The sequence below is a fragment of the Nomascus leucogenys genome, chromosome 13 (assembly GCF_006542625.1).
Source record: "Nomascus leucogenys isolate Asia chromosome 13, Asia_NLE_v1, whole genome shotgun sequence".
NCBI classification, from domain to species: domain Eukaryota; kingdom Metazoa; phylum Chordata; class Mammalia; order Primates; family Hylobatidae; genus Nomascus; species Nomascus leucogenys.
Window position 1 is genome coordinate 26,946,681 of NC_044393.1, and position 26,587 is coordinate 26,973,267.

At 43.9% G+C, this 26,587-nt stretch overlaps 1 protein-coding gene across 2 annotated transcripts in view; it reads left to right on the top strand.

Annotated features, from left to right (window-relative positions):
- Nucleotides 1-1,033: 1,033 nt before the first annotated feature.
- RBL1 (RB transcriptional corepressor like 1) overlaps nt 1,034-26,587 on the top strand; it is a 93,377-nt gene continuing 67,823 nt past the window's right edge. The window contains exons 1-2 of one of the 2 annotated variants that reach the window (XM_030826408.1): nt 1,034-1,261; nt 8,543-8,676. Coding sequence is in view for 1 of the 2 variants with exons in the window: in XM_003253543.4 (XP_003253591.1) it covers nt 1,106-1,261; nt 8,543-8,676 (290 nt within the window). In the remaining variant the exon portion in view is untranslated. The remainder of the gene's footprint in view (nt 1,262-8,542; nt 8,677-26,587) is intronic. The other variant, XM_003253543.4, reaches the window with a different exon arrangement.

Genomic DNA, 26,587 nt, shown 5'->3' on the forward strand with positions numbered 1-26,587 from the left:
ACCCCCTAGAAGTTTCCCATTGGCCACTTTATGCTCACTTGATGTAACTGAAGTGGTAGCCCACAATCAGAGGTCAAGGTGAAGTTACAAAATTATACTTCTATGCAAACGAAGACTCTCCCGCCATCTGTCTGATTGGTTGTGGACAGCAACCGTTCAGAAGCTGGAGTGAAGTTACAACGTTGCAAACAAAGACTGGAAGGCGTTCAGTGTGATTTGTTGCGGACAGCCAATTTCCCATCTGCCATGCAGAAAAGGTCCAAGGGGCCTCTGGTTCTTTTGTTACTTAGGCGTGGAAAGTTGAGGTTTTCCTTTCAATTTAGTTCTAAGAAGTCACGTGAAACAGCCATAGGTTCCCTGCCTCCAGACCCTATTCTCCTGCCTCATTTACTGCAGTCCTCTCTGCCCACCTCTTTTAGCGACTAGCATGAGATGAGGATTCGTCTTCTAATATCCCTCACCAGTCCTTCCTCTGTCATTTAGCGAACTGCTCACTGGGCACTAGGACTTTGGGGAGAGTCCTAAGAGGCCCCTCTTCGTCCAGGGGCTTTTTTCTCTTCCAGCCTCCATCTCCTAACTCAAGGGGTACGGCTCAGTCAGATTATGTTTGGCGCCCCGGGACAGTACAAACCCAGGGCCCGTGGATAGAGGAGGCATCTCACTACGCTGCACGAGGCCACCTCGCAGTAGGCAGCTCAGCCCTGCCACAAAACCCAAGAACCTAACCAGGAAGACGGGGAGGCCGCGGGCTTCAACTCCCAAGAGATGGACTACACCTCCCAGCAGCCTCTGCGCGCAGGCTGAGGATCCCTCCGCTCTTTTTCTGTCCCGCCAGCTGGGCCCCCCGCGACCAGCCAAGGGCCAAGGCCAGGTCTTTCAGAATCTGAGGTCCGTCTTCTTATCACATTTCCGGGGAGGGATGGCTAGGAGCTCCGGAGGAAAAACGGACTTTTTTTGAGGAGAAAAGCGGAGGCAGACGGTGGATGACGAGACGCCCCGCAACTGCAGATTTTCGCGCGCTTTGGCGCAGGTGGTTGTGGGTAGCGCGCCTGGGAGGGAGAAAGAAGTCGGGGGCCGTGGCGCACAGCCCGCGGGGCCTGAAGTGATGTTCGAGGACGAGCCCCACGCTGAGGGGGCGGCGGTGGTCGCCGCAGCCGGGGAGGCGCTACAGGCCCTGTGCCAGGAGCTGAACCTGGACGAGGGGAGCGCGGCCGAAGCCCTGGACGACTTTACTGCCATCCGTGGCAACTACAGTCTAGAGGTGAGCGGCAGCAGGTGGGGCGGCCGGACCCTACCCTCGCCAGGCCCCACCCCTGCCCCGCCCCTTCCCCGGCCTGTGGGGTGGTGGGAGTTTCCCCACCTAAGAGGGTCGCTGCGCAGCCAGGCGCCGAGGGGCGGGAAGGGTGGGTGTAGCTCAGCCAATCCACCCATCGTTTTGAGGCGGGAAACTGAAGCCCAGGAAAGGAGCGGCCTAGGTCCCGCGCCACTCAGACCCCAGGCTTCCTGACCACACTTCCCTCTACCCCGCCAAGCGCCACAAACGTCATGGTGCTGCCCTTAAATCAGTAAGAACAAATACAATGGTAAAGTGAAAATGAACTGCATGCCAAGACACCACTGCCCAGAGCTTTAAATGGACCCTCAGTTCCGTCTGAACCCCTTCTGTGATCCCCATTTCACGCAAGAGGAAGCGGAGCCCTAGATGGGTTAAGCTACAGGTAGCCCAGGGTCACACGGTTAGACGTGGAGCCAGACCCAGGGTCTGAGCCGTTTAACCTCCACCCTCTGCCTCACCAGGGTGGAGCTGCCCGTCGCTGTGCAGCAGTTTGATCAAAGCCAATGTGCACACGAAGCTGATCTCAGCCCTACGTTTCCTCCTCCGTCAGAGCATCGTCCTGATGCTTTGCATCAGTGTCTGGCTCTCAATAAAACAAATGTCAGTTATAATTACTTGATTTTTTTCCCCATCATTCTTGCATTTTATTCTCACAACAGCCCTGTGAACGTGGGATGGCAATGAGTATTAGACTGCTTTCCAGGTGATAATGGCAAGGCTCAGAAGGTTGTCTTGCCTAGGGTTATTCTAATATAGAAACCCAGGCTGGGCGTGGCGGCTCACGCCTGTAATTCCAGCACTTTGGGAGGCCAAGGCGGGCGGATCACTTGAGGCCATGATTTCGAGACCAACCTGGGCAACACGGCGAAACCCCATCTCTACTAAAAAAATACAAAAACTAGCTGGGTGTGGTGGCGCCTGCCTGTAATCCTAGCTACTCAGGAGGCTGAGGCAGGAGAATTGCTTAAACCCAGGAGTCACAGGCTGCAGTGAGCGGAGATCACACCACTGCACTCCAGCCTGGGTGACAGAGCAAGACTCTTATCTAAAAACAGAGAAAGAAACCCAGACGAGCATAAGCCCAGTGTAGACAGAATTGTGATGGAGTGTATTTCATGTAGCACCACTGGCCTCATGTTCAAAGGCTTTCATGTGCCAAGGGCGCTGGACCCACTCCCAGGGTGCACCACTGACTCACCACCCAGTGAAATAATTGCTGGGTTCAAAGGCATGGAGTTGGAAAAGTGTTGATTGTATGTGTGCCTATATATGAAGGAAAAGTACCTGAAAAAAGTGTCTTCAGGACTGGATAGACTGGGTAAAGGACAATGGTCCACATCTGTGGGTGGCATGACTGGAGAGCTGTGGGAAGAATAAGAAAGTAAGGGAGATTAGAATAAATGGCTTCTCGGTTGAAAACAGATTGATTTTTGAAAGCCTGAGAAAGCATTTCTGACATCCTGGGTCTGATTTGGTCTCTCTTGCCCAAGGTCACACCATCTGTCATTGAATAAGCATTTACTGTGTCAAACTACGGTCAAAGCGTGCACCTGTTTCAGATTCTTGAATATGACAAGTTTATTCCCAGTTTTGTGGTATATCCATGCCATTCCCTCTGCCTGGAATCTTTCCCCTCACCCCCAACACCAGGAAAGGTTGAGAGCTAAATCTCTAGTTAGGCACAGTTGAATAGGACATCTTCAATGCTTGCTCTACTTATTTATTTTTTCTTTCTTTTTTTCTTCCTTAGAAACAGGGTCTTGGCTGGGCACATGGTGGCTCACACCTGTAATCCCACCACTTTGGGAGGCCAAGGTGGACAGATCACCTGAGGTCAGGGGTCCAAGACCAGCCTGGCCAGCATGGTGAAACCCCGTCTCTACTAAAAATATAAAATTAGCCAGGCATGGTGACATGCACTTGTAATCCCAGCTACTCGGGAGGCTGAGGCAGGAGAATCTTTTGAAACCAGGAGGTAGAGGTTGCAGTGAGCCAAGATCGCGCCATTGCACTCCACCCTACACAACAAGAGTGAAACTCCATCTTAAAAAAAAAAAAGAAAAGAAACAGCATCTTGCTCTTTTGACCAGGCCTGGAATGTAGTGGTGCAATTATAGCGCACTGTAAACTCAAATTTCTGGGCTCAAGTGATGTTCCTGCTTCAGCCTCCCCAGTAGCTGGGACTATAGGCATGCACCACCGTGCTCAGCTGATTTTTCAATTTTTTGTGGAGATAGTATCTGACTATGTTGCCCAAGCTGGTCTTGAACTGGCCTCAAGTGATTTTTTTGCCGCAGCCTCCCAGAGCATTGGGATTATAAGCATGAGCCACCGTGCCCAGCCCAGTGCTTGCTTTAGAAAGCACAAATGTATGAACTGAAATTTTGTGTTTATTCTATCCAGTGTTTTATTTTCCTCTTTTTTTTTTAAATCAGTTTTTGTTAAAGGCATTTGGAGTAGTCATTTTCATATATCTCATGCTTCCTAAGAAGTCTTCTCCAATCTCTACCCCTCTCTAGTCTACCTGACAAACTCCTGCTTACATTTTTAGTGATTTACAAATTTTGTCTCCTTTTGTGAGGCCTTCCCTAAACTGTAGTCAAAATCAGTTATTCACTACACTATATTCTCCTACAACACTTTATCTTCAATTCTTCTTATAGCTTCTATATCTCATCAATTATAAATAATAGTATCTGTTCCTCTTCTTAGCTCCAGATGTGAAGTTCTGTGAGATCAGAAACCATTTTTTGCATTTCTAAGGCCTGGCAAGTAGGCCTTAGAAATGCAAAAAATGGTTTCTGATATCATAGAATTCATAGAATTTTTATGAAATAGGATTTTATCAAATAGAATTGTATTCTATTTTATTCTCATGGAATAAAATAGTTGACTTTTTTAAGGAAAGAAAGTCAGGCCAGGCACAGTGGCTCATGCCTATAATCCCAGCACTTTGGGAGGCTGAGGCAGGAGGATCACTTGAGCCCAGGAGTTCAAGACCAGCCTGGGCAACATGGTGAGACCCTATCTCTACAAAAAATAAAATAGGCTGGGCATGGCGGCTCACACCGTTATCCCGACATTTTGGGAGGCTGAGGCAGGCGGATCGCTTGAGCCCAGGAGTTTGAGACCAGCTTGGGCAATATGGCGAAACCCCATCTCTACAAAAATTAGCTGGGTGTGGTGGCATGTGCCTTTAGTCCCAGCTACTCCAGACACTAAGGTGGGGGGATTGCTTGAGCCTGAGAGGTCGAGGCTGCAGTGGCCCTCATTCCTGGGAAGTCAAGGCTGCAGTGGCCCTGATTGCACCACTGCACTCCAGCCTGGGGCAATAGAGTGAGACCCTGTTTTAAAAAGTAAAATAAAAATCAGTGTATTCTTTTTTTTCTTTTTTTGAGACGGAGTCTCGTTCTGTCGCCCAGGCTGGAGTGCAGTGGCGCAATCTCGGCTCACTGCAAGCTCCGCCTCCTGGGTTCACGCCGTTCTCCTGCCTCAGCCTCTCCGAGTAGCTGGGACTACAGGCGCCCGCCACTACGCCCGGCTAATTTTTTGTATTTTCAGTAGAGACGGGGTTTCACCGTGGTCTCCATCTCCTGACCTCGTGATCCGCCCGCCTCGGCCTCCCAAAGTGCTGGGATTACAAGCGTGAGCCACCACGCCCGGCCAAGTGTATTTTTTAATGTCTTAAACAAAATCGAAACAATAATTTTCACCATCTTGCTAGAATTTTCATTTAGTAGCCGGTATCAAAGGCTCTATAATACTTGGATGCTAATCCCGAACAACTCTCTCTTTTTCTTTTTTGAGACAAAAAAAGTGCCTCAAGCACTTCTCCCATCTCAGCCTCCAGAGTAGCTGGGACTACAGGCGCATACCACCACGTCCTGCTAATTTTTTTGTATTTTGTAGAGATAGGGTTTTGCCATGTTACCCAAGCTAGTCTCGAACCCCTGAACTCGAGCAGTCCACCCACATCAGCTTCCCAAAGTGCTGGAACTACATGCGTAAGCCACGATGACCAGACCCTATTCCCAAACAATTCATTAATCAAAGCTTGTAAAAATATTCATCTTTAAGCTTACCTGCTTCATTTAGTGCTTTGAGAAAAGACTTCTCATTCCTTCAGGGTAGGAACATTGGGTTTATTGATGGCCACCCATTTCTACCCACCCCTTTTAGATTATTGCAAGAAATCTTTTTATCAATCTTTTTATCCTTCTAGGGTTTGGTCTTAAAGACAGTCTGTGGAACAGTGTATAAGAAGACTATTGTGTTGTGCTGTGAGATTTACATCTGTAATTCTTTTTTTTTTTTTTTTTTTTTTTTTTTTTTTTTTTTGAGATAGAGTCTCGTTCTTTCACCCTTGCTGGAGTTCAATGGGTCAGTCACAGCTCACTGCAGCCTTAACCTTCTGGGCTCAAATGATCCTCCCATCTCAGTTCCCCAAGTAGCTGTAACTACAGACATGTGCCACATGCCCGGCTAATTTTTTCCTTTTTTGTACAGACAGGGGTCTCACTATGTTTCCTAGGCTGATCTTGAACTCCTGAGCTCAAGCAATCCTCTGCCTCAGCCTCCCAAAGTGCTGGTATTACAAGCATGAGCCACTGTGCCTGGCCTTTATCTGTAATTCTTTTTTTTTTTTTTTTTGAGATGGAGTCTCACCTCCGTCGCACAGGCTGGAGTGCAGTGGCGTGATCTCGGCTCACTGCAACCCCCACCTCCCAGGTTCAAGTGATTCTCATTCCTCAGCCTCCCAAGTAGCTGGGATTACAGGCATGCGCCACCACACCTGGCTAATTTTTGTATTTTTTAGTAGAGACGGGGTTTCGCCACGTTGGCCAGGCTGCTCTCAAACTCCTGACCTCAGGTGATCCACCTGCCTCGGCCTCCCAAAGTGCTAGGATTACAGGCGTGAGCCACCGCACCGGCCTATCCATAATTCTTAATCCTTAAACTTCAGCTATTGTATTTCAGCAATGAAGTCATGAAGTGATTCTAGCTTGGAGATGTCTGAACTCTAATGCAGAAAATTGTTGAATTCCCAAATGTCACCTTTTTGTGGCATTGTAAATTGAGATATCTACTAATATGGGGAGCCATGCTTACTACAGTCATGTGCTGCAGAACATTTCAGTCAGTGATGGACCACACATACTTTATTTTTACTATATGTTTTCTGTGTTTAGATACACAAATAATTACTATTGTGTTACATTTGCCAACAGTATTTAGTATAGTAACATGCTCCACAGGTTTGTAGCCTAGAAACAATAAGCATACCATATAGCCTAGGTTTAGTAGGCTATGCTATGTTTGCACGACAAAATTGCCTAATGTTGCATTTCTCAGAATATATCCCTGTCATTAAGCAATGCATATGACTGTATTTTAAAGATGACATGTTTTGGGGTAAATAATTCCCCAAATGTTTACCTCACAAAAATGACAGTCTCCTTCATGTTGCATAAGATTAGTATTAATTTTTTTTTTTTTTTTGAGACAGAGTCTCGCTCTGTTGCCCAGGCTGGAGTGCAGTGGCGCAATCTCGGCTCACTGCAAGCTCCGCCTCCCGGGTTCACGCCATTCTCCTGCCTCAGCCTCTCCGAGTAGCTGGGACTACAGGCGCCCACCACCACGCCCGGCTAATTTTTTTTTTTTTGTATTTTTAGTAGAGACGGGGTTTCACCGTGGTCTCGATCTCCTGACCTCGTGATCTGCCCGCCTCTGCCTCCCAAAGTGCTGGGATTACAAGCGTGAGCCACCGCGCCTGGCCGATTAGTATTAATTTTTTATCTGTGACTCCCTTGCCAACTTTTTACTCTGTTCTTGCCTTTCCCTGCCAGACTAGTTAAAGAGAAACATAAAGCAAAAATGGTAGAAAGAAACTTCAGGATCATCAAGGCCATTTCTTAAAATCAAGAAAGTCATGCTGACGAATTTTAAGAGAACTCTTCTGGTAATTCAGACATGCTTCACTTAAATGACAGGGACACGGTCTAAGAAATGCAACATTAGGTGATTTTGTTGTGTGAACTTCACAGAGTATACCTACGCAAACCTAGATAGTGTAGTCTGCTACACACCTAGACTGTTTAATATAGCCTGTTGCTCCTAGACTGCAAACTTGTTCAGCATGTTTCTGTACTGAATACTATAGGCAACTATAATGGTGAGTATGTGTGTATCTAAACATAAAAGGGATACAGTAAATTATAATTTTTTTAATATATAGAACAGTTAGAACATACAGTATTACAATCCTTTTTTTTTTTTTTTTGTGACGGGGTGTCCCTGTGTTGCCCAGGCTAGACTGCAGTGGCACGATCTCTGCTCACTGCAACCTCTGCCTCCCGGGTTTAAGCTATTCACCTGCCTCGGCCTCCCGAGTAGGTGGGACTACAGGTGCATGCCACCACACCCAGCTAATTTTTTGCATTTTTAGTAGAGACGGAGTTTTGCCATGTTGGCCAGGCTGGTCTTGAACTCCTGGCCCCAAGTGATTCACCCACTCCAGCCTCCCAGGCATGAGCCACTGCGCCTGGCCAGTATTATAATCTTAAGTGACCACCATTGTATATGTGGTCCAGTGTTGACCAAAATGTTGTTATGTGGCATATGCGTGTATTAGATTTGGAGTGTAGGTGAAAGACTTTTTTTTTTTTTTTTAAGAGACAGGATTTAAGAGACAGGATCTCGCTCAGTTGCCTATGTTGGAATGTAGTGGCACAAACATAGCTCACTGCAGTCTTGAACTCCTGAGCTTAAGCGATCCTCTTGCCTCAGCCACCCAAGTAGCTGGGACTGCAGGCAAGCACCACCATGCCTGGCTAATTTTTTTATTTTCACTTTTAGAGTCTACGTTGCCCTGGCTAGTCTTAAACTCCTGGCCTCAAGTGATACTCGCATCTCAGCCTCCCGAGTTACTGGGATTACAAACATGAGCCACCAAGCCAGGCTTTTTTCTTTAGATTAATATTAATTTAGCATGTTATAGTTGTAAAAACACAGAACTAAGAATAAGGAGTTTTATACCCATTACTGCAACTAACAGCTTTGTGACCTTGGGCAAATATCTTCACTTCTCTGGCCCTTTATCTACATAAGGATAATTGAGACCAGATAATTCTACATCTCTTGTTTCTAGAATTAAAGCATTTTAACATAATATTATATCTGTTCTGCTGTTTGTCTTTTGCTTGCCAGGGAGAAGTTACACACTGGTTGGCATGTTCATTATATGTTGCATGCCGCAAAAGCATTATTCCCACGGTTGGAAAGGGTATCATGGAAGGCAACTGTGTTTCACTTACCAGAATACTACGTTCAGCTAAATTAAGGTAAACCTCTTTGATGTTTTTAAATGTTATATAAGCTCTAAATTTTACAATCAGTTTTCTCTTATTTTGAAATCATTTGACTTCATTTAATTTTTATTTTATTTATTTATTTATTTTTGATACGGAGTCTCACTGTGCCAGCCAGGCTGGAGTGCAGTGGCACAGTCTTGGCTTACTGCAATCTCTGCCTCCTGGGTTCAGGTGATTCTCATGCCTCAGCCTGCCGAGTATCTGGGATTACAGACACACACCACCAAGCCCGGCTAATTTTTTGTATTTTTTTTTAGTAGAGATGGGGTTTCACCATGTTGGTCAGGCTGTTCTCGAACTCCTGACCTCAAATGATCTGCCCACCTCAGCCTCCCAAAGTGCTATAGGATTATAGACGTGAGCCACTGTGTGACTTCATTTAATTCTAAGTTTGTTACAACATAGATAATCCTTTCCCAATTTTCATATTCTTTCTCTGCCTTTCTCAAATTCTGCTAGAAACCTCTGTGTTAAATCTTTAGCTATACTTTTTAAAATTAATTTTTGAAAATTTGGAAATAATTTTAGGCTTACAGAAAAGTTACAAAAATAAGAAAAGGACAATACGCATATACCCTTGACTCAGAGTCACCTGTTATTGACATTTTATCCCATTTGCTTTCTCATTTGATTTTTCTTTCTTCAATATATAGATCTTTCTCTCTCTCTTTTTTTTTTTTTTTTGAGATGGAGTTTCACTTTTGTTGCCCAGACTAGAGTGCAATGGTGCGATCTCGGCTCACCGCAACCTCTGCCTCCCGGGTTCAAGCGATTCTCCTGCCTCAGCCTCCCGAGTAGCTGGGATTACAGGCATGTGCCACCACGCCTGGCTAATTTTGTATTTTTAGTAGAGATGGGGTTTCTCCATGTTGGTCAGGCTGGTCTCGAACTCCCTACCTCAGGTGATCCACCCGCCTCGGCCTCCCTAAGTGCTGGGATTATAGGCGTGAGCCAGTGCTCCCAGCCAGATCTTTCTCTTTTTATCCTCAACCATTTTAGTCTAAGTAGCATACATTTATAGCCTTTTACCCCAAAATACTTAACTGTGTATTTCTTTAAATAACTACAGTACAGTTACCAACTTCAGCAAAATTAACACTGATAAAATAATTTTATTTAACCTGCTATCTCTGTTCTAGTTTTGTTAGTTTCAATAATGTTCTTTATAGCATTTTTTTTTCTGGAAGTACAATTTCTAATTAAGGATCAGGTATTGCATTTGCTTATCATGTCTATTTATTCTTCTTTAATTAGGAACGTTTCTATAGCCTTTCTTTTTCTTTTATGACATTGCCATTTTTGAGGAATATAATCCACAATCACTTTATCCCTTTCTTTAATTAAAAAAAAATTTTTTAGAGACCGGGTCTTGCTCTATTGCCCAGGCCTCGAGTGCAGTGGCACGTTTTTAGCTCACTGCAGCCTCAAACTCCTCAGCTCAAATGATCCTCCTGCTTCAGCCTCCCAAGTAGCTGAGACTACAATCATGTGCCACCATGCCTGACTGATATTTTAAAATCTTTTTATAGAGACAGGGTCTCACTGTGTTGCTCAAGCTTGTCTCAAAGTCCTGACCTTAAGTGATCCTCTTGCCTCAGCCTCTTTTTTTTTTTTTTTTTTTTTTTCTCGGGGACAGAGTCTCACTCTGTTGCCCAGGCTGGAGTGCAGTGGTGCGATCTCAGTTCGTTGCAACCTCCGCCTCCCGGGTTCAAGCGATTCTCCTGCCTCAGCCTCCCGAGTAGCTGGGACTACAGGCATATGCCACCATGCCCAGCTAATTTTTGTATTTTTGGTAGAGACGTGGATTCACCATGTTGGCCAGGCTGGTCTCAAACCTGACCTTGTGATCTGCCCGTCTCAGCCTCCCAAAGTGCTGGGATTACAGGCGTGAGCCACTGTGCCCGCCTAATCCCCTCTTTTAATAGATGGTTCCCAATTTTGGACTTGTCTCCCATTAACTTTTGATTAGATGCAGGTTAGTCATTCCCTGATGGAAAACTGTATAAGTGATTTTGTGTCCTCAGGATATCACATCTGATGATGGCATGTGTTATCCATCTGCATCTCATTGGTGATGTTAATTTTTGTCATCTGGTCAAGATGTTGTCCTATTTCTCTACGTGTATTAATTTTTTTCACCTTGCAGCTACTCTATGGGTCTCAGATACATCTTTTACTTACTCTGGTATCAAGTATATAGAATTATTTGGCTGGATAGGAAACAAAACAAATTTAGCTATCCAGTTTGGATTCATGCTAATATTCTTTGTTTCTGGGACAAAACTATTTGTGGTCATTGTCTGTTTGCTATTCCTGGGTTTCCAGAATAGAAGAGGAGCAAAGTTTAAAGCCCTATCCAGAAATGGCAAATAGGTTTTAGTTGATGCTAAACTTAAAATTTTTTTTTTTTTTTGAGACAGAGTTTCACTCTTGTTGCCCTGGCTGGAGTGCAATGTCCTGATCTCAGCTCACCGCAGCCTCTGCCTCCCAGGTTCAAGTGATTCTCCTGCCTCAGCCTCTCCAGTAGCTGGGATTACAGGTGCCCGCCACCAGGCCTGGCTAATTTTTTGTATTTTTAATAGAGACAGGGTTTCACCATGTTGGCCAGGATGGTTTCGAACTCCTGACCTCAGGTGATCCACCTGCCTTGGCCTCCCAAAGTGCTGGGACTATAGACGTAAGGCACCGTGTCCAGCCTAAAAAAATGTTTTTAAACAATTTTGGTTCTAAAAATAAGATGATAAAAATTAAATGAAGATCAATGGGGTTAATTTTTTAATTGAGCAAGACATTATCATTGTTAGTATAAAACAATCTGATCTTTTTCTGTCAATGTTTGTCATCATTGTTCATATAATTTCAAAAATCTTTGTAATAACAGATTCTGGGGGAACTGAACAAAAAAGAATTAAAACAAATGTAGAGCAGTACATGGCAGGAGAATCACTTGAACCTTGGAGGCGGAGGTTGCAGTGAGCTGAGATAGCGCCACTGCACTCCAGCCTGGGCGACAGAGCAAGACTCCATCTCAAATAAAAAAACAAGGCTGGGCGCAGTGGCTCACGCCTGTAATCCCAGCACTTTGGGAGACCGAGCTGGGTGGATCACAAGGTCAGGAGATCGAGACCATCCTGGCTAACACAGTGAAACCTCATCTCTACTAAAAATACAAAAACAAAATTAGCCAGGTGGGCGCCTGTAGTCCCAGCTACTCAGGAGGCTGAGGTGGGAGAATGGCGTGAACCCAGGAGGCGGAGCTTACAGTGAGCCGAGATCACGCCATTGCACTCCAGCCTGGGTGACAGAGTGAGACTCCGTCTCAAAAAAAAAAAAAAAAATCAAATTTCAAATAAAGAAACAAACTCTGGAGATGGACAGTGGTGATGGTTGCACAATGTGAATGTACTTAATGCTACTGAACTATAGACTTAACAATGGTTACAATGGTAAAGGTTGTTTGTTATGTATGTTTTAACACACACACACACACACACAAATATATTTTCAAAAATTTTAAATAATACAGAAGGCTTATAAGTAGAAAGGAGTCTCCTTGGCCACGCACAGTGGCTCACACCCGTAATCCCAGCACTTTGGGAGGCTGAGGCAGGTGGATCACCTGAGGTCAGGAGTTCAAGACCAGCCTGGCCAACATGATGAAACACCGTCTTTACTAAAAATACAAAAAAATTAGCTGGGCGTGGTGGTGGGTGCCTGTAATCCCAGCTACTGGGGAGGCTGAGTCAGGAGAATTGCTTGAACCCAGGGAGGCGGAGGTTGCAGTGAGCAGAGATCATGCCATTGTAATCCCAGCACTTTGGAAGGCTCAGACGGGCGGATCATCTGTGGTCAGGAGTTCAAGATCAGCCTGGCTAACATGGTGAAACCTCATTTCTATAAAAATACAAAAAATTAGTCGGGCGTGGTGGGGCACACTTGTAATCCCAGGTACTTGGGAGGCTAAGGCAGGAGAATTTCTTGAGCCCAGGAGGTGGAGGTTGCAGTGAGCCGAGATTGTGCTATTGCACTCTAGTTTGGGCAACAAGAGCAAAACTCTGTCTCAAAAAAAAAAAAAAATTCTTCTTATGTACAAACATATAAACTTGTTTTTTGGTATTTTTTCTTTTTATTTTCTTTTCTCTTTATTTTTTTGAGACGGAGTCTTGCTCTGTCACTCAGGATGGAGTGTAGTGATGTGATCACAGCTCACTACAGCCTAGACCTCACAGGCTCAAGCGATCCCTCACTTCAGCCTCCCGAGTAGCTGGGACCACAGGTGTACACCACCATGTTTGGCAAATTTTATATTTTTTGTAGCGACGGGTCTCACCATGTTGCCCAGGCTGGTGTTTTCTTCTTTTTAAACATAAATTATACTATATGTGTTGCTCTACAGTTATTTTTCTTTATATTTTGGAAATTCTTCCATGTCAGCATATGTAGTTCTACCTCGTTAATTTTTTTTTTTTTTTTTTTTTGAGACGGAGTCTCGCTCTGTCGCCCAGGCTGGAGTGCAGTGGCGCAATCTCGGCTCACTGCAAGCTCCGCCTCCCGGGTTCACGCCGGTCTCCTGCCTCAGCCTCTCCGAGTAGCTGGGACTACAGGTGCCCACCACCACGCCCGGCTAATTTTTTTTTGTATTTTTAGTAGAGACGGGGTTTCACCGTGGTCTCGATCTCCTGACCTCGTGATCCACCTGCCTCGGCCTCCCAAAGTGCTGGGATTACAAGCGTGAGCCACCGTGCCTGGCCTACCTCGTTAATTTTTTTAACGATGCTAGGATATTTTAGGATATAAGGATCTTTCATCTATTTAGCCATGCCTTATGGCCATTTCAATTGTATCCAGTCCTTTGTAGTTGCAGACAAATAAACATCATTGTAAAGATGATATTTCTGATAAATTCCAAAAATATGTATGGTTCCTAAAAATGGGTCAAAAGATATATCTTTTTTGGTCAGGCCCAGTGGCACACACCTGTAATCCGAGCATTTTGAGAGGCCAAGGCGGGCAGATCTCTTGAACCCAAGAGTTCAAGACCAGCCTGGGCAACAGGGTGATACCCTGTTTCTACAAAAATTAGCCAGGCGTGGTGGTGCATGCCTGTAATCCCAGCTACTCGGGAGGCTGGGGTGGGAGAATCACTTGAACCCAGGAGGTGGAGACTGCAGTGAGTTATGATGATGCAACTCTACTCCAGCCAGGCTGGTAAAGCAAGACCCACTCTCACCAAAAAAAAAAAAAAAAAAAAAAAATTTCCATTAAAAATAGTTACAAACTTATGAAAAAAAAAAAACAAAACTAAGTCTTTTTAAAATGTAGATTGATATTCTCAAAGTCCCTTTCCCCCAAAATGTTTTTATCTTTTATTTATTTTTTTTTTTGAGCTAGAATCTCGCTCTGTTGCCCAGGCTGGAGTACAATGGCACAGTCTCTGCTCACTGCAGCCTCTGCCTCCTGGGTTCAAGTAATTCTCCTGCCTCAGCCTCCCCAGTAGCTGGGGCTACAGGCGCATGCCACCACACCTGCCTGTATTTTTTTTTTTTTTTTTTTTGTATTTTTAATAGAGATGGGGTTTCACTGTTTTGGCCAGGCTGATCTTGAACTCCTAACCTTGTGATCCACCCACCTCGGCCTCCCAAAGTGCTAGGATTACAGGTGTGAGCCACCGTGCCCAGCCTGTTTTTATCTTTTTTATTTTTTATTTGTGTTTTTTGAGACAGGGTCTCACTTTGTCACCCAGGCTGGAGTGCAGTGTCGCGATCTCGGCTCACTTGCAACCTCCGCCTTCTGGGCTCAAGCGATCCTCCCACCACGGCCTCCTGAGTAGCTGGGACTACAGGCGCATTTCACCACACTCAGGTAATTTTTGTATTTTTAGTTGAGACAGGATTTCACCATGTTGGCCAGGCTGGTCTCAAACTTTTGGCCTCAAGTGATCCACCCCCCTCAGCCTCCCAAAGTGCTAAGATTACAGACGTGAGCCACCGCGCCCAGCCTCCCGTAAAACGTTTTTAAGTGTCAAATTTTTAATGCTAAAAGAGCAGTTACCCAGCATCAATGTGTTCATTCAGAGAAATAAACAAAAATTTCAAATGATTTTATTTGCTTTGACTTATAATAATTTGGGCTGTTTTCAAAATTTCAACTTAAATACAATTTTTTTTTAACTTTTATTATTATTATTTGAGTCAGGGTCTTACTCTGTTGCCCAGGCTAGAGTACACTAACATGATCTCAGCTCACTGCAACCTCTGCCTCCCAGATTCAAGCAATCCTCCCACCTCATCCTCCCGAGTAGCTGGGACTACAGGTGTGTGCCACTATGCCCAGATAATTTTTGTAGCTCTTTTTTTTAGAGATGGGGTTTCACCATGTTCCCCAAGCTGGTCTTGAAGTCCTGAGCTCAAGTGATCCACCCGTCTTCGCCTCCCAAAGTGCAGGGATTACAGGGGTGAGCCACCACACCTGGTCCCATCTCTAGATTATTTATACCTAATACAATGTAAATACTATGTAAGTAGTTGTTACACTGTATACTTTAGGGAATAATCACAAGAAATGAAGTTGGTACATGTTCAGTATGGACACAACCATCCTTTTTTTCCAAATATTTTTGATGTGTGGTTGGTTGAATCCATGGATGTGGAACTCACAGATATGGAGGGTAAACTCTAGAGAGAGAGAGAGAGAGTGAGAGTGTGTGTATGGTGTTGGTGGTAGAGTAAAATATATATAACGTAAAATTCATAAAATTGACAATTTTTAAGTTCAGTGACATTATGTACCTTCACCTTCACGTTGTTCAACCAACACCACCACCATTTCCCGAACTTTCTTATCTTCCCAAACTATACACATTAAATGGTAACTCAGCTGTTTAGCTGTTAGTCCAGCCCAGCTCTGCCTCAGTGAACTATGCTGTGCTCTGCTCCACTGAGGTGCAGGGCTAACTGTATCAGCACCAGCAGGGGGGATGGCTGGCCCCAATCTGAGGAGGAGGAAAAGAAGGAGGTACACAGGTCCCTGGGGTTTCTGGTTGTATTCTTGTCTCTGGGCCCTTGCGTTGTCCCTTAGTGAGGCAGAAACCTTATGATCCTGGCCCAGCCTTGCAGGCTCCCCCGGCATAGAGACATGTGCTCTGTGCTGTCTTCCAGGGGCTGCTGCTGCCCTATGTCTCCTGGCCAGTTGACATTTTGGCAACCATGACCAGACTGCTTTAAAATATTGAGGTTGTTTTTGTTTTGTTTTTGTTTTTTTTAGAGACAGGCTTTTACTCTGTTGCTCAGGCTGGAGTGCAATGGCATGATCATAGCTCACTGCAGCCTCAAACTCTGGGGGTCAAGCTGTCCTCTTGCCTCAGTGACCTAAGTAGCCGGGGCTATAGTTGCACTCCACCATGCCTGGCTAAGTTTTTGTTTTGTTTTGTTTTTTGTTTTTTCTTAGAGACTGGGTCTGGCTTTGTTGCCTAGGTTGGTCTTAAACTTTTGGCTTGAGGAGATCCTCCTGCCTTTGCCTCCCAAAGCACTAAAGCACTGGGATTACAGGTGTGAGCCCCTGCACCAGCCAAGGTTTACTTTATAGAGCTGATAAAAAAAGATTGGGAAGATTGACTCGCCATTGCAGAACTATCATGTATTTGGGTCATGTTTAGGTCAATATCTCACACTATTAGGAAGGTTCATTCCTAAGAAGCTGAGTCCCATGGAGGGAGGAATATTACAAAGGACTAAAGCTGAATTTTAAACAAGAGAGAAGTGGTCCTGGAACCTGTTTCAGACTACATGACTGTCCCTTTGATCAAAGCAATTCCTTGAGCAATCATTATTGTTCAAAGGTTCCCTAACAAGGTCCCTGACCTTGCAGTAAGTAAAAAATGTCACTTTCTGACAAGCCCAGGAACTTCAAGATATTTTTGGGGACTTCAGGAAGAGAAGATTTCACCCAGTGCATACAGGTATTATGGGAACAGTCTGATGATGGATCCTTGGCTTGACTTCTTAGCCTCAAGGCTTTTAAAAATCTAATCCAAAATTCCTTATGAATGTTCCAACAAAACCAACTTAAAAGAGCCTAGGTGACTACTCACTATTTTTATTGCCCCCTATGCAAATAATCAGGCCAAATATATTACTAAAACTTATTTTGAAAGTAAATTGCGAGCCAGCTGTGGTGGCTCACACCTATAATCCCAGCACTTTGGGAGGCCTAGGCGGGTGGATCACTTGAGGTCAGGAGTTCGAGACCGGCCTGGCCAACATGGTGAAACCCTGTCTCTACTAAAATTATAAAAATTTGCTGGGCGCAATGGTGGGTGCCTGTAATCCCAGCTACTTGGGAGGCTTAGAAACGAGAATCGCCTGAACCCAGGAGGTGGAGGTTGCAGTGAGCCGAGATCACACCACTGCACTCTAGCCTGGGCCACAAAGTGAGATTCCATCTCAAAAAAAAAGAGAGAGAGTAAATTGTGGCGGGACCGGGCACAGACAGCATTTTGGGAGGCCGAGATGGGCAGATCACTTGAGGCCAGGAGTTAGAGACCAGCCTGGCCAACATAGTAAACCCCCATCTTTACTAAAAATACAAAAAAACAGCCGAGCATGGTGTTGCTTGCCTGTAATCCCAGCTACTTGGGAGGCCAAGGCAGGAAAATTGCTTGAACCCAGTGGACAGAGGTGGCAGTGAGCCAAGATTGCCACTGCACTCCAGCCTGGGCAACAGAGCAAGACTGTCTCAAAAAATAAAGTTAATAAATAATGTTTTGTTTGTTTGTTTGTTTGTTTTTGAGACGGAGTCTCGCTGTCGCCCAGACTGGAGTGCAGTGGCGCGATTTCAGCTCACTGCAGGCTCCGCCCCCCAGGGTTCACGCCATTCTCCTGCCTCAGCCTCCCGAGTAGCTGGGACTACAGGCGCCTGCCACCTCTCCCGGCTAATTTTTTTTTTTGTATTTTTAGTAGAGACGGGGTTTCACCGTGTTAGCCAGGATGGTCTCGATCTCCTGACCTCGTGATCCGCCCGCCTCGGCCTCCCAAAGTGCTGGGGTTACAGGCGTGAGCCACCGCAATAAATATTTTTAAAAAGAAAGTAAATTGGTCCCACTAAGATTAATCTTTGGTAAAAATGGGGAATTGAAGAGAAAAAAAAGTACGTTCTATCAAAATTATAGCATACCTATTATTAAATTCCAACCTTGACTTTTTTTTTTAGTTTATTATTTGCATAGAATTTGTACTAAGTCCTGAATTCTTTCCTGTCTGCGAGTCTTGAAATTGATGTTTCCAAATTTTTTTCCCACTTTTCTGACTTGAAATCACTAAAATTAAAACTGCTTTTTCCTGAAGCCTGGCAAACTGAAACTGGACAATTTTATATAAACTTCAGAAAAGTCACCACAGTAGCTTACATATAGAAACCTTTGTGGGCTGGGCGTGGTGGCTCATGGCTGTAATCTCAACACTTTGGGAAGCCAAGGTGGGAGGATTGCTTCGGAGGGAGCGCAGGAGTTCAGGACCAACCTGGGCAACATAGTTAGAGACTAAAAAGTATTTCACAAAGAATGTTAGTGAAGTGTGGTGATATGCACCTGTAGTCCCAGCTATCTTGGGAGGCTGAGGTAGGAGGATCACTTGAGCCCAGGAGTTCCAGACTATAGTGAGCTATGATCATGCCACTGCACTCCAGCCTAGGTGACAGAGCAAGACCCTTCTCAAAAAAAAAAAAAAGCTTTAAGCCCAGCATCTAAAAATCTCAACTGGCTGTCCCCTGTTCTCAAAAACTAGGTATCTATATCCCAGATAAATCAGATAACATCACTAAGTTAATGGCCGATATAAAGACCCAAATAAAAGATTGGCTAAACAGCTGGTTTAGATCTTGGGAAACTTGATAACAAAAAAATGTTTCTTTTTCTAAAAATTATAATCATTTGTTATTTTTTGTCTACACCGCTGTTATGGCATTTGAGGGTTTTTTTGGTTTTTTTTTTTTTTTTTGGCTGAGACAGGGTCTTACTCTGTGGCATCAGCTGGAGTGCAGTGGTGCCATCTCAGCTCACTGCAGTCTCTACCTCCTGGGCTCAATTAATCCTCCCACCTCACCCTCCCAAGTAGCTGGGACTTACAGGTACACACCATCATGCCAGGCTAATTTTTGTAGTTTTTGTTTTGTAGAGATGGGGTTTGCCATGTTGCCAGGTCTTGAACTCCTGAGCTCCAAGGGTCTGCCTGCCTCGGCCTCCTAAAGTGCTAGGAACCCATGACAGTTACATCTTCAGTGTGAAATGTTAAATATACCTCCCCCCCGCCCCCCCCCCCCAAGAAAAGACCACCTTGGCTAATCAGATCATTGCAACTATACATTAAGCCTTACATAGGAAAATATTAGTGTTAAACTTCAAATAAAGCCAAAATAAAAACTCCCCATTTCACCCTTACCCCCAGCCTCAGCAACCATTCTACTTTCTCTTCCTCTATGAATTTGATTACTCTGAGCATCTCTCAGAAGTGTCATCCTACAATATTTGTTCTTTTGTGACATGCTTATTTCACTTAGCGTAATGTCCTCAAGGAAATGGCTGATTCCAGTGCCTAGCAGACTTGTTTTCTCTGATGCATCTGGAACAGCTTCTTATGCCAGAAAGTAAGGAGTGCTCAACAAAATGGTGGAGCTGTGTCAAGGAACATAGAAGCTAGGTTGAAAAGACTCCCATTGGTAGACTCCCATTATTAGAAAGGAATGCTGCTTACATTAGAATGCCAGCTAATAAGTGTAGAAAAAGTGGTAGAATTAGAAAATAGTCACCATTTTGCAAACTCATAGTAATAATTGATACAGTCAAAGATCATCAATGGATATTAAAACAAGTGAATAAAAGTTTGATGAAGAACAGAATATTCACATAATTGCAAAGTATCTCCTATGAATCACTAATTACAAAGGAAAAAATAGAAACTTTGAAATGGAAAACATGGCACATACCACCTAAATCAAGTACAAAGTTATCAGGAATGGGACTAATGGATATGATCCTCTGACAAGGATATGTCATCACTTAGGTAGTACTCTTGTCAAAAATACATAGCCTAAATCTAATAATGAGGGAAGCATGAGACAAACCCAAATTAGGGACATACTACAAATAACTGACCAATTATCTTCTAAAATGTTCGCGTTACAAAGAAGTCTGAGGAACTGGTTCCAGGCTGAAAGAAACAGAAAGGAAATGACACCTAAGTGCAATACATGCTACTAGATTAGGATGTTTAAAATTGCTCTGAAAGAACATTTGGACAATTGGTAAATTTTAAATTTAAGTTGAAATATGGACTAATATTTTATCAATGTAAAATTTTCTAATTTTGATAATTGTACTTTGGTTATGTAAGAGAATATTCTTTTTTTCAGAAAATAGAAACTGAAGTATTTTTGGGTAAAGGGCAGGAAAGCTAAACGTGACTCTCAAATGGTTCAGAAAAAAATTATATGTATGTTGCAATAACTAGGATTATCCAGAGAAACAGAGCCAACAAGCTATATATAGAGAAAAAATTTATTTTAAGGAATTGGCTCACACGATGGTGGAGGCTTGGAGAGTCAAAAGTCTAATGGGGTAGGCCCCACGTTGGAGACTACACTTTGAGTCTTCATCTTGAGGGAAGAGCTGCAGTTTGAGTCTTGAGGCAGTCTTGTGGCAGAATTTCTTCTTACTCTGGGGAGGTCAGTCTTTTTTCTATTAAGACCTTCAGCTGATTGGATGAGTTCCACCTACATTATGAAGAGTAATCTGCTTTACTAAAAGTCCACCAATCTAAATGTTGATTTCATCTAATAAACACCTTCACAAAAAGATCCACAATATTTGAGAAAATATCTGGGCATCGTGGCCTAGCCAAGCTGACACATAAAATTTACTACCATATATGCATATGTATATACAGTATACATGTATATATAGATGGCTGGGCACGGTGGCTCACACCTGTAATCACAGCACTTTGGGAGGCCGAGGTGGGCGGATCATCGAGGTCAGGCGTTTGAGACCAGCCTGACCAATGTGGTGAAACCCTGTCTCTACTAAAAATACAAAAAATTAGCCGGGCTTGGTGGCAGGCGCCTGTAGTCCTAGCTACTCGGGAGGCTGAGACAGGAGAATTGCTTGAACCCGGGAGGCAGAGATTGCAGTGAGCTGCGATTGTGCCACTGCACTCTAGCCTGGGTGACAGAGCAAGACTCTGCCTCAAAAAAAAAAAAAAGAGATGATAAAGCAAATATGCAAAATGTTAATATTTGGTAAAGGGTATAAAGGACTTCTTACACTCTCCTTGCAAGTGTAGGTTTGATGGTATTTCAAAGTAAAAAGTTAAAGGGATAAAAAGGGAATAAACTCCAGCTGTTAAAATGATAGAAGGAGTTTTATTGATGTGAAAACATGTCCAAGATAAATTAGAGGAAAAAGCAAGGTGCAGAATATTGTAGGTACATTAATCCTTCTTTATCCTTGGTTTCACTTTCCATGGTTTCAGTAGCCCATCAGCCATGGTTTGAAAATACTAAATGGAAAATTCGAGAAATAAACAATTTTAAGTTTTAAATTGTGTATGGTTTTGAGTAGCATAAGGAAATCTTGTGCTATCCACTCCATCCTGCTTGGGACGTGAATCATCTCTTTGTTTACTGTATCCATGCTGTGTATGCTACCTGCCTGTTAGCCACTTAGTGGCCCTCTCGGTTATCAGACTGACAGATCACAAGAAGGGTGAGTACAGTACAATAAGATATTTTGAGAAAGAGAGACCACATTCACATAACTTTTATTATAGTAAATTGTTATAATTGTTCTATTTTATTATTGTTAAAGTCTTACTGTGCCTAATTTGTAAATAAAACTTTATCATAGGTATATGCGTATAGGAAAATATATACTCTATATATGGTTCTGTACTATTTGCAGTTTCAGGCATCTCTGAGTGTTGCAATATATTCCTCGAGGATAAATGGGGGGACTACTGTTTTAGTATGACATCATTTGAGTGGAAAAAATTATGTATGCTGGTATATGTTTATAAATTCCCAAAATACCTCTGCAAAGATAAACAAAAAACTGGTGACAGTCTATTAGTCCCTAAGGCAACCATGATTGCCTTAGTGGAGAAAAACTGGGAGGCAGGTGATGAGAGAGAGAATTTTCATTATACACCCTTTACTAACTTTTAGAATTTTGTGCTTGTGCATATTACTTATTAAAAAACAAAACCTTCACACAAAGTATCATGATATGCATCTTTGTATTTTTGCCTGTATTTTTTACTTTCTCCTTAGGTTAGAGTCTTTCAAAAAGTAATTTGTGGATGAAAGGATTTGAGCATTTTTAAGGCTTTTTATTCATGTTGCCAAATTGCCTCTAGAAAAGTGAACAAATTAGGCCGGTGCGGTGGCTCACACCTGTAATCCCAGCACTTTAGGAGGCCGAAGTGGGTGGATCACCTGAGGTCAGGAGTTTGAGACCACCCTGGCCAACATGGCAAAACCCCGTCTCTACCAAAAATACAAAAATTAGCCAGGTGTGGTGGCATGTGCCTATAATCCCAGCTACTCAGGAGGCTGAGGGAGGAGAATCGCTTGAACCCAGGAGGTGGAGGTTGCAGTGAGCCAAGATCATGCCACTGCACTCCAGTCTGGGAGACAGACTGAGACTCCATCTCACAAAAAAAAAGTGAACAAATTAATATTTCTAACATATTTACATGTATTTACTGTAACCTTTTTGGAGTAGTGTTGTGGGGAGGTATTTTTTAATAGCCTATTGAGATATCACATACCATATAATTCATCCTTTTGAACTGTACATTTCCATGGTTTTTTGTATTTTCACAGAGTTGTGTAACCACCACCACAATCCATTTTAGGACATTTTCGTCACCCCAAAAAGAAACCCCTGTTAGCATTCACTTCCTATTCCAACCCCCACACCCAGCTCTTGGCCAGCCACTGATCTAACTTCTGTCTCTATAGAGTTTTCTATTATGGACATTTCATATAAATGGAATTGTATAATAGGTGGTCTTCTGTGTTGGCTTCTGTCATTTAGGATAATGGTGTCAAGGTTCATCCATGATGTAGCATGTATCAGCAGTTCTTTTTATGGTTGAATAATATTCCATTGCATAGATATACCACGTTTTGTTTATCCATTTATCAGTTAATGAGTTATTTCTACCTTTTGGCTATTGATTAGTGTTGCTGTGAACATTTGTATACAACTTTTTATGTGGGCATATATTTTTTCTTTTGGATATATATGGAGAGGAGTGGAATTGCTGAGTCATATGGTAATTCTATGTTTAACTTTTCTTGGAGACAGAGTCTCACTCTGTCACCCAGGCTGGAGTGCAATGGCAAAATCATGGCTCACTGCACTCTCAACCTCCCAGGCTCAAGCGATCTGCCTACCTCAGCCCCTCGAGTAGCTAAGATCACAGGTGCATGCCACCATGCCAAGCTAATTTTTAAACTTTATATAGAGACAGGGTCTCTCTGTGTTGCCCAGGCTGGTCTCGAACTCCTGGACTCAAAGCTATCTTCCTGCCTCAGCTTCCCAAAGTGCTGGCATTACAGGTGTAAGCTACCATGCCAACCTTAAAACTTACTGGTTTGTTTGTTTGTTTGTTTATTTATTTATTTATTTATTTATTTTGAGACGGTGTCTCACTCTGTCGTCCAGGCTGGAGTGCAGTGGCGCCATCTCAGCTCACTGCAAGCTCCGCCTCCCGGGTTCACGCCATTCTCCTGCCTCAGCCTCCTGTGTAGCTGGAACTACAGGCGCCCGCCACCACGCCTGGTTAATTTTTTTTTTTTTGTATTTTTAGTAGAGACGGGGTTTCACTGTGTTAGCCAGGATGGTCTCGATCTCCTGACCTTGTGATCCGCCCGCCTCGGCCTTTTAATTTTTTTTATAAGATGAGATCACACTATGTTGCCCAGACTCATCTCGAATTCCTCGGCTCAAGCAGTCCTCCTACCTAAGACTCCTGAGTAGCTGGGACTACAGGTACATGCTGCCACACCCAACTTGAGTAGTGTATTCTTTTTTTTTTCTTTTTCTTTTTTTGAGACAGGATCTCGCTCTGTCACCCAGACTGAAGTTCAGTGATGTGGTCACAGCTCACTGCAGTCTTGACCTCCTGGGCTCAAGCAATCTTCCCACCTCAGCCTCTTGAGTAGCTGGGACTATAGGTGCACACTACCAAGTCTAGCTAATTTTTAAGTTTTTTGTAGAGATGAGGTCCCACTATGTTGCCCAGGCTGGTCTCAAACTCCTGGGCTCAAGCAATCCTCCCACCTCAGTCACCCAAAGTGCTAGGATCACAGGTATGAGCCAGCACACCCAGCAGTAGCATATTCTTTGTAACGGAATCCCAGTGAATTGAAAGCTGTGAAGTTTACTTTGCTTCTTATTTTAGTTTTAAAAACTGTAATCATGGTTTAAGTTACAACAGTGCTATAAGGTTTTTTTGTTTTCAAACACTCTGATGCATTTTGTTCCAGGTTAGGAAAGCCATTCTTGGGAGAGCAGTATGTGCAATGGATTATATGATGATGTAGTAGTCAAGGCTCTTGTTTATAAAAAGCAGGTATCAGCCTAGGCAACAAAAAGTGAGACTCCTGTCTCTAAAAAAACATTTTAAAATTAGCTGGGTGTGGGGGCACATACCTGTGGTCCCAGCTACTTGGGAGGCTGGAGCGGGAGGATCGATTGCTTGAGCCCAGGAAGTCAAGCCTGCAGTGAGCCACAATCACGCCACTGTACTCCAGCCTGAGAGACAGTCCGGGACCCTATCTCAAAAAAATAAGAGATATCACTTACCAACTTTGGCTGACCTAAAAGAAGTATTGGATAGGTGATAAAATCTTTAGGATGACTTAAGAAAACTAGGCTTAGAAAAGGCCAGGAACAAAAGGAGGCTGGCCACACAGCCAAAGAGCATATCACAGAATGCATCTAGCAAGGACACAGTTTGCATGGCTAGCAATGCTGTCCCTGGACATTGCCACTTTATTTGCCCCAGGAGATTGATCCTGCTGTAAGAATTCACCACTTCTTCACTTCTCTGCACCAGCAGCTTCAGATTCAAAATCTCAAGCAGATGTATCTGATAAAGGATATCAGATTATATGCCTTCATCCTAGCTTCCAGTAAAGCTGATCTGTTTAGTGGTAGACAAGGCTCAAAAGTGGAAATGTCCTCAAAGCAGAGGGTTTCACATGCAAAATGTGATCATCCACAAATAAAAACAATTTTTTTTTTTTAAGACGGAGTTTTGCCCTCGTTGCCCAGGCTGGAGTACAATGGTGCGATTTCAGCTCACCACAACTTCCGCCTCCCTGTACCTTCCACCTCCCGGGTTCAAGCAATTCTCCTGCCGCAGCCTCCCGAGTAGCTGGGACTACAGGCATGCGCCACCACACCTGGCTAATTTTGTATTTTTAGTAGAGACAGGGTTTCTCCATGTCGGTCAGGCTGGTTTCGAGCTCCTGACCTCAGGTTGTCCACCTGCCTCGGACTCCCTAAGTGCTGGGATTACAGGCGTGAGCCACTGTACCCGGTCAAAAAAAAAACAAAAATTTTAAAGTCCTCTGTAAGGGAGCATAATTTTTTGTAAGCCAAAAAATATTTAGTAATCTGACAAATTTTTTGCTGCTATCCGTAAGAATCTTTTAATGAGGTCCTTAAGAGTCTCAGATTATAATCAGCATGTCCAGAGTTTGAATGCTGTATTAGGACGTTTTATGTTGCTATGAAGGAATACCTGAGGTTGGGTGACTTATTTAAAAAAAGAGATTTAATTGGCCCAGGGTTCTGCAGGCCGTATAGGAAGCATGGGGCTGGCATCTGCTCCTGGTGAGGGCCTCAGGAAGTTTACAGTCATGGTAGGTGAAGGGGGAGGAGGCACATCACATGATGAGAGCAGGAGCAATTGAGGGTGGGAAGTGCCACACTTTTAAACAGCCAGATCTCAGGTGAGTGACAACTAAACTCATCACCATGAGAACAGCACCAAGCCATTCATGAGGGATCTGCTCCCATGACCCAAACACCTCCCATTAGGCCCACCTCCAACATTGGAGGTCACATTTCTTTTTTATTTTTTTGAGACAGGCTTTCACTCTCTTGCCCAGGCAGTAGCATGTTCATGACTCACTGCAGCTTCAACCCCTCAGGCTCAAGTGATCCTCCTGCCTCAGCTTCCTGAGTAGCTGGGCCCACAGGCACACACCACCATGCTTTGCTAACTTTTAAATTTTTTGTAGAGACGCGGTCTCACTGTGTTGCCCAAGCTGGTCTCAAACTGGTGGGCTCAGGTGACTCCAGCCTCACCCTCACAAAGTGTTGGGATTACAGGCATGAGCTACCATGCCCAGCCAAGGAAATTGCATTGCAACATGAGATTTGGAGGGGACAAAACATCCAAACCATATTAAATAGCTTTGGATGATTTGCTATTAATGTCTTCTGTCACCTTAAAAAGAAATAATAAGTATTGGCCGGGCAAAATGGACTTAAGTAAGCCTTTCCAATCTACATGAAATAATCAGAACATAGGGCCGGGTGCAGTGGTTCATGCCTGTAATCCCAGTACTTTGGGAGGCCGAGGCAGGTGGATCATCTGAGGTCAGGAGTTCAAGACCATCCTGGCAAACATGGTGAAACCTCGCCTCTACTAAAAATAAAAAAATTACCCAGGCATGGTGGTGTACACCTGTAGTCCCAGCTATCAGGAGGTGAAGGCAGGAAAATTGCTTGAAGCTGGGAGGCAGAGGTTGCAGTGAGCCAAGATCATGCCACTGCACTCCAGCCTGGGCGACAGAGTGAGACTCCATCTCA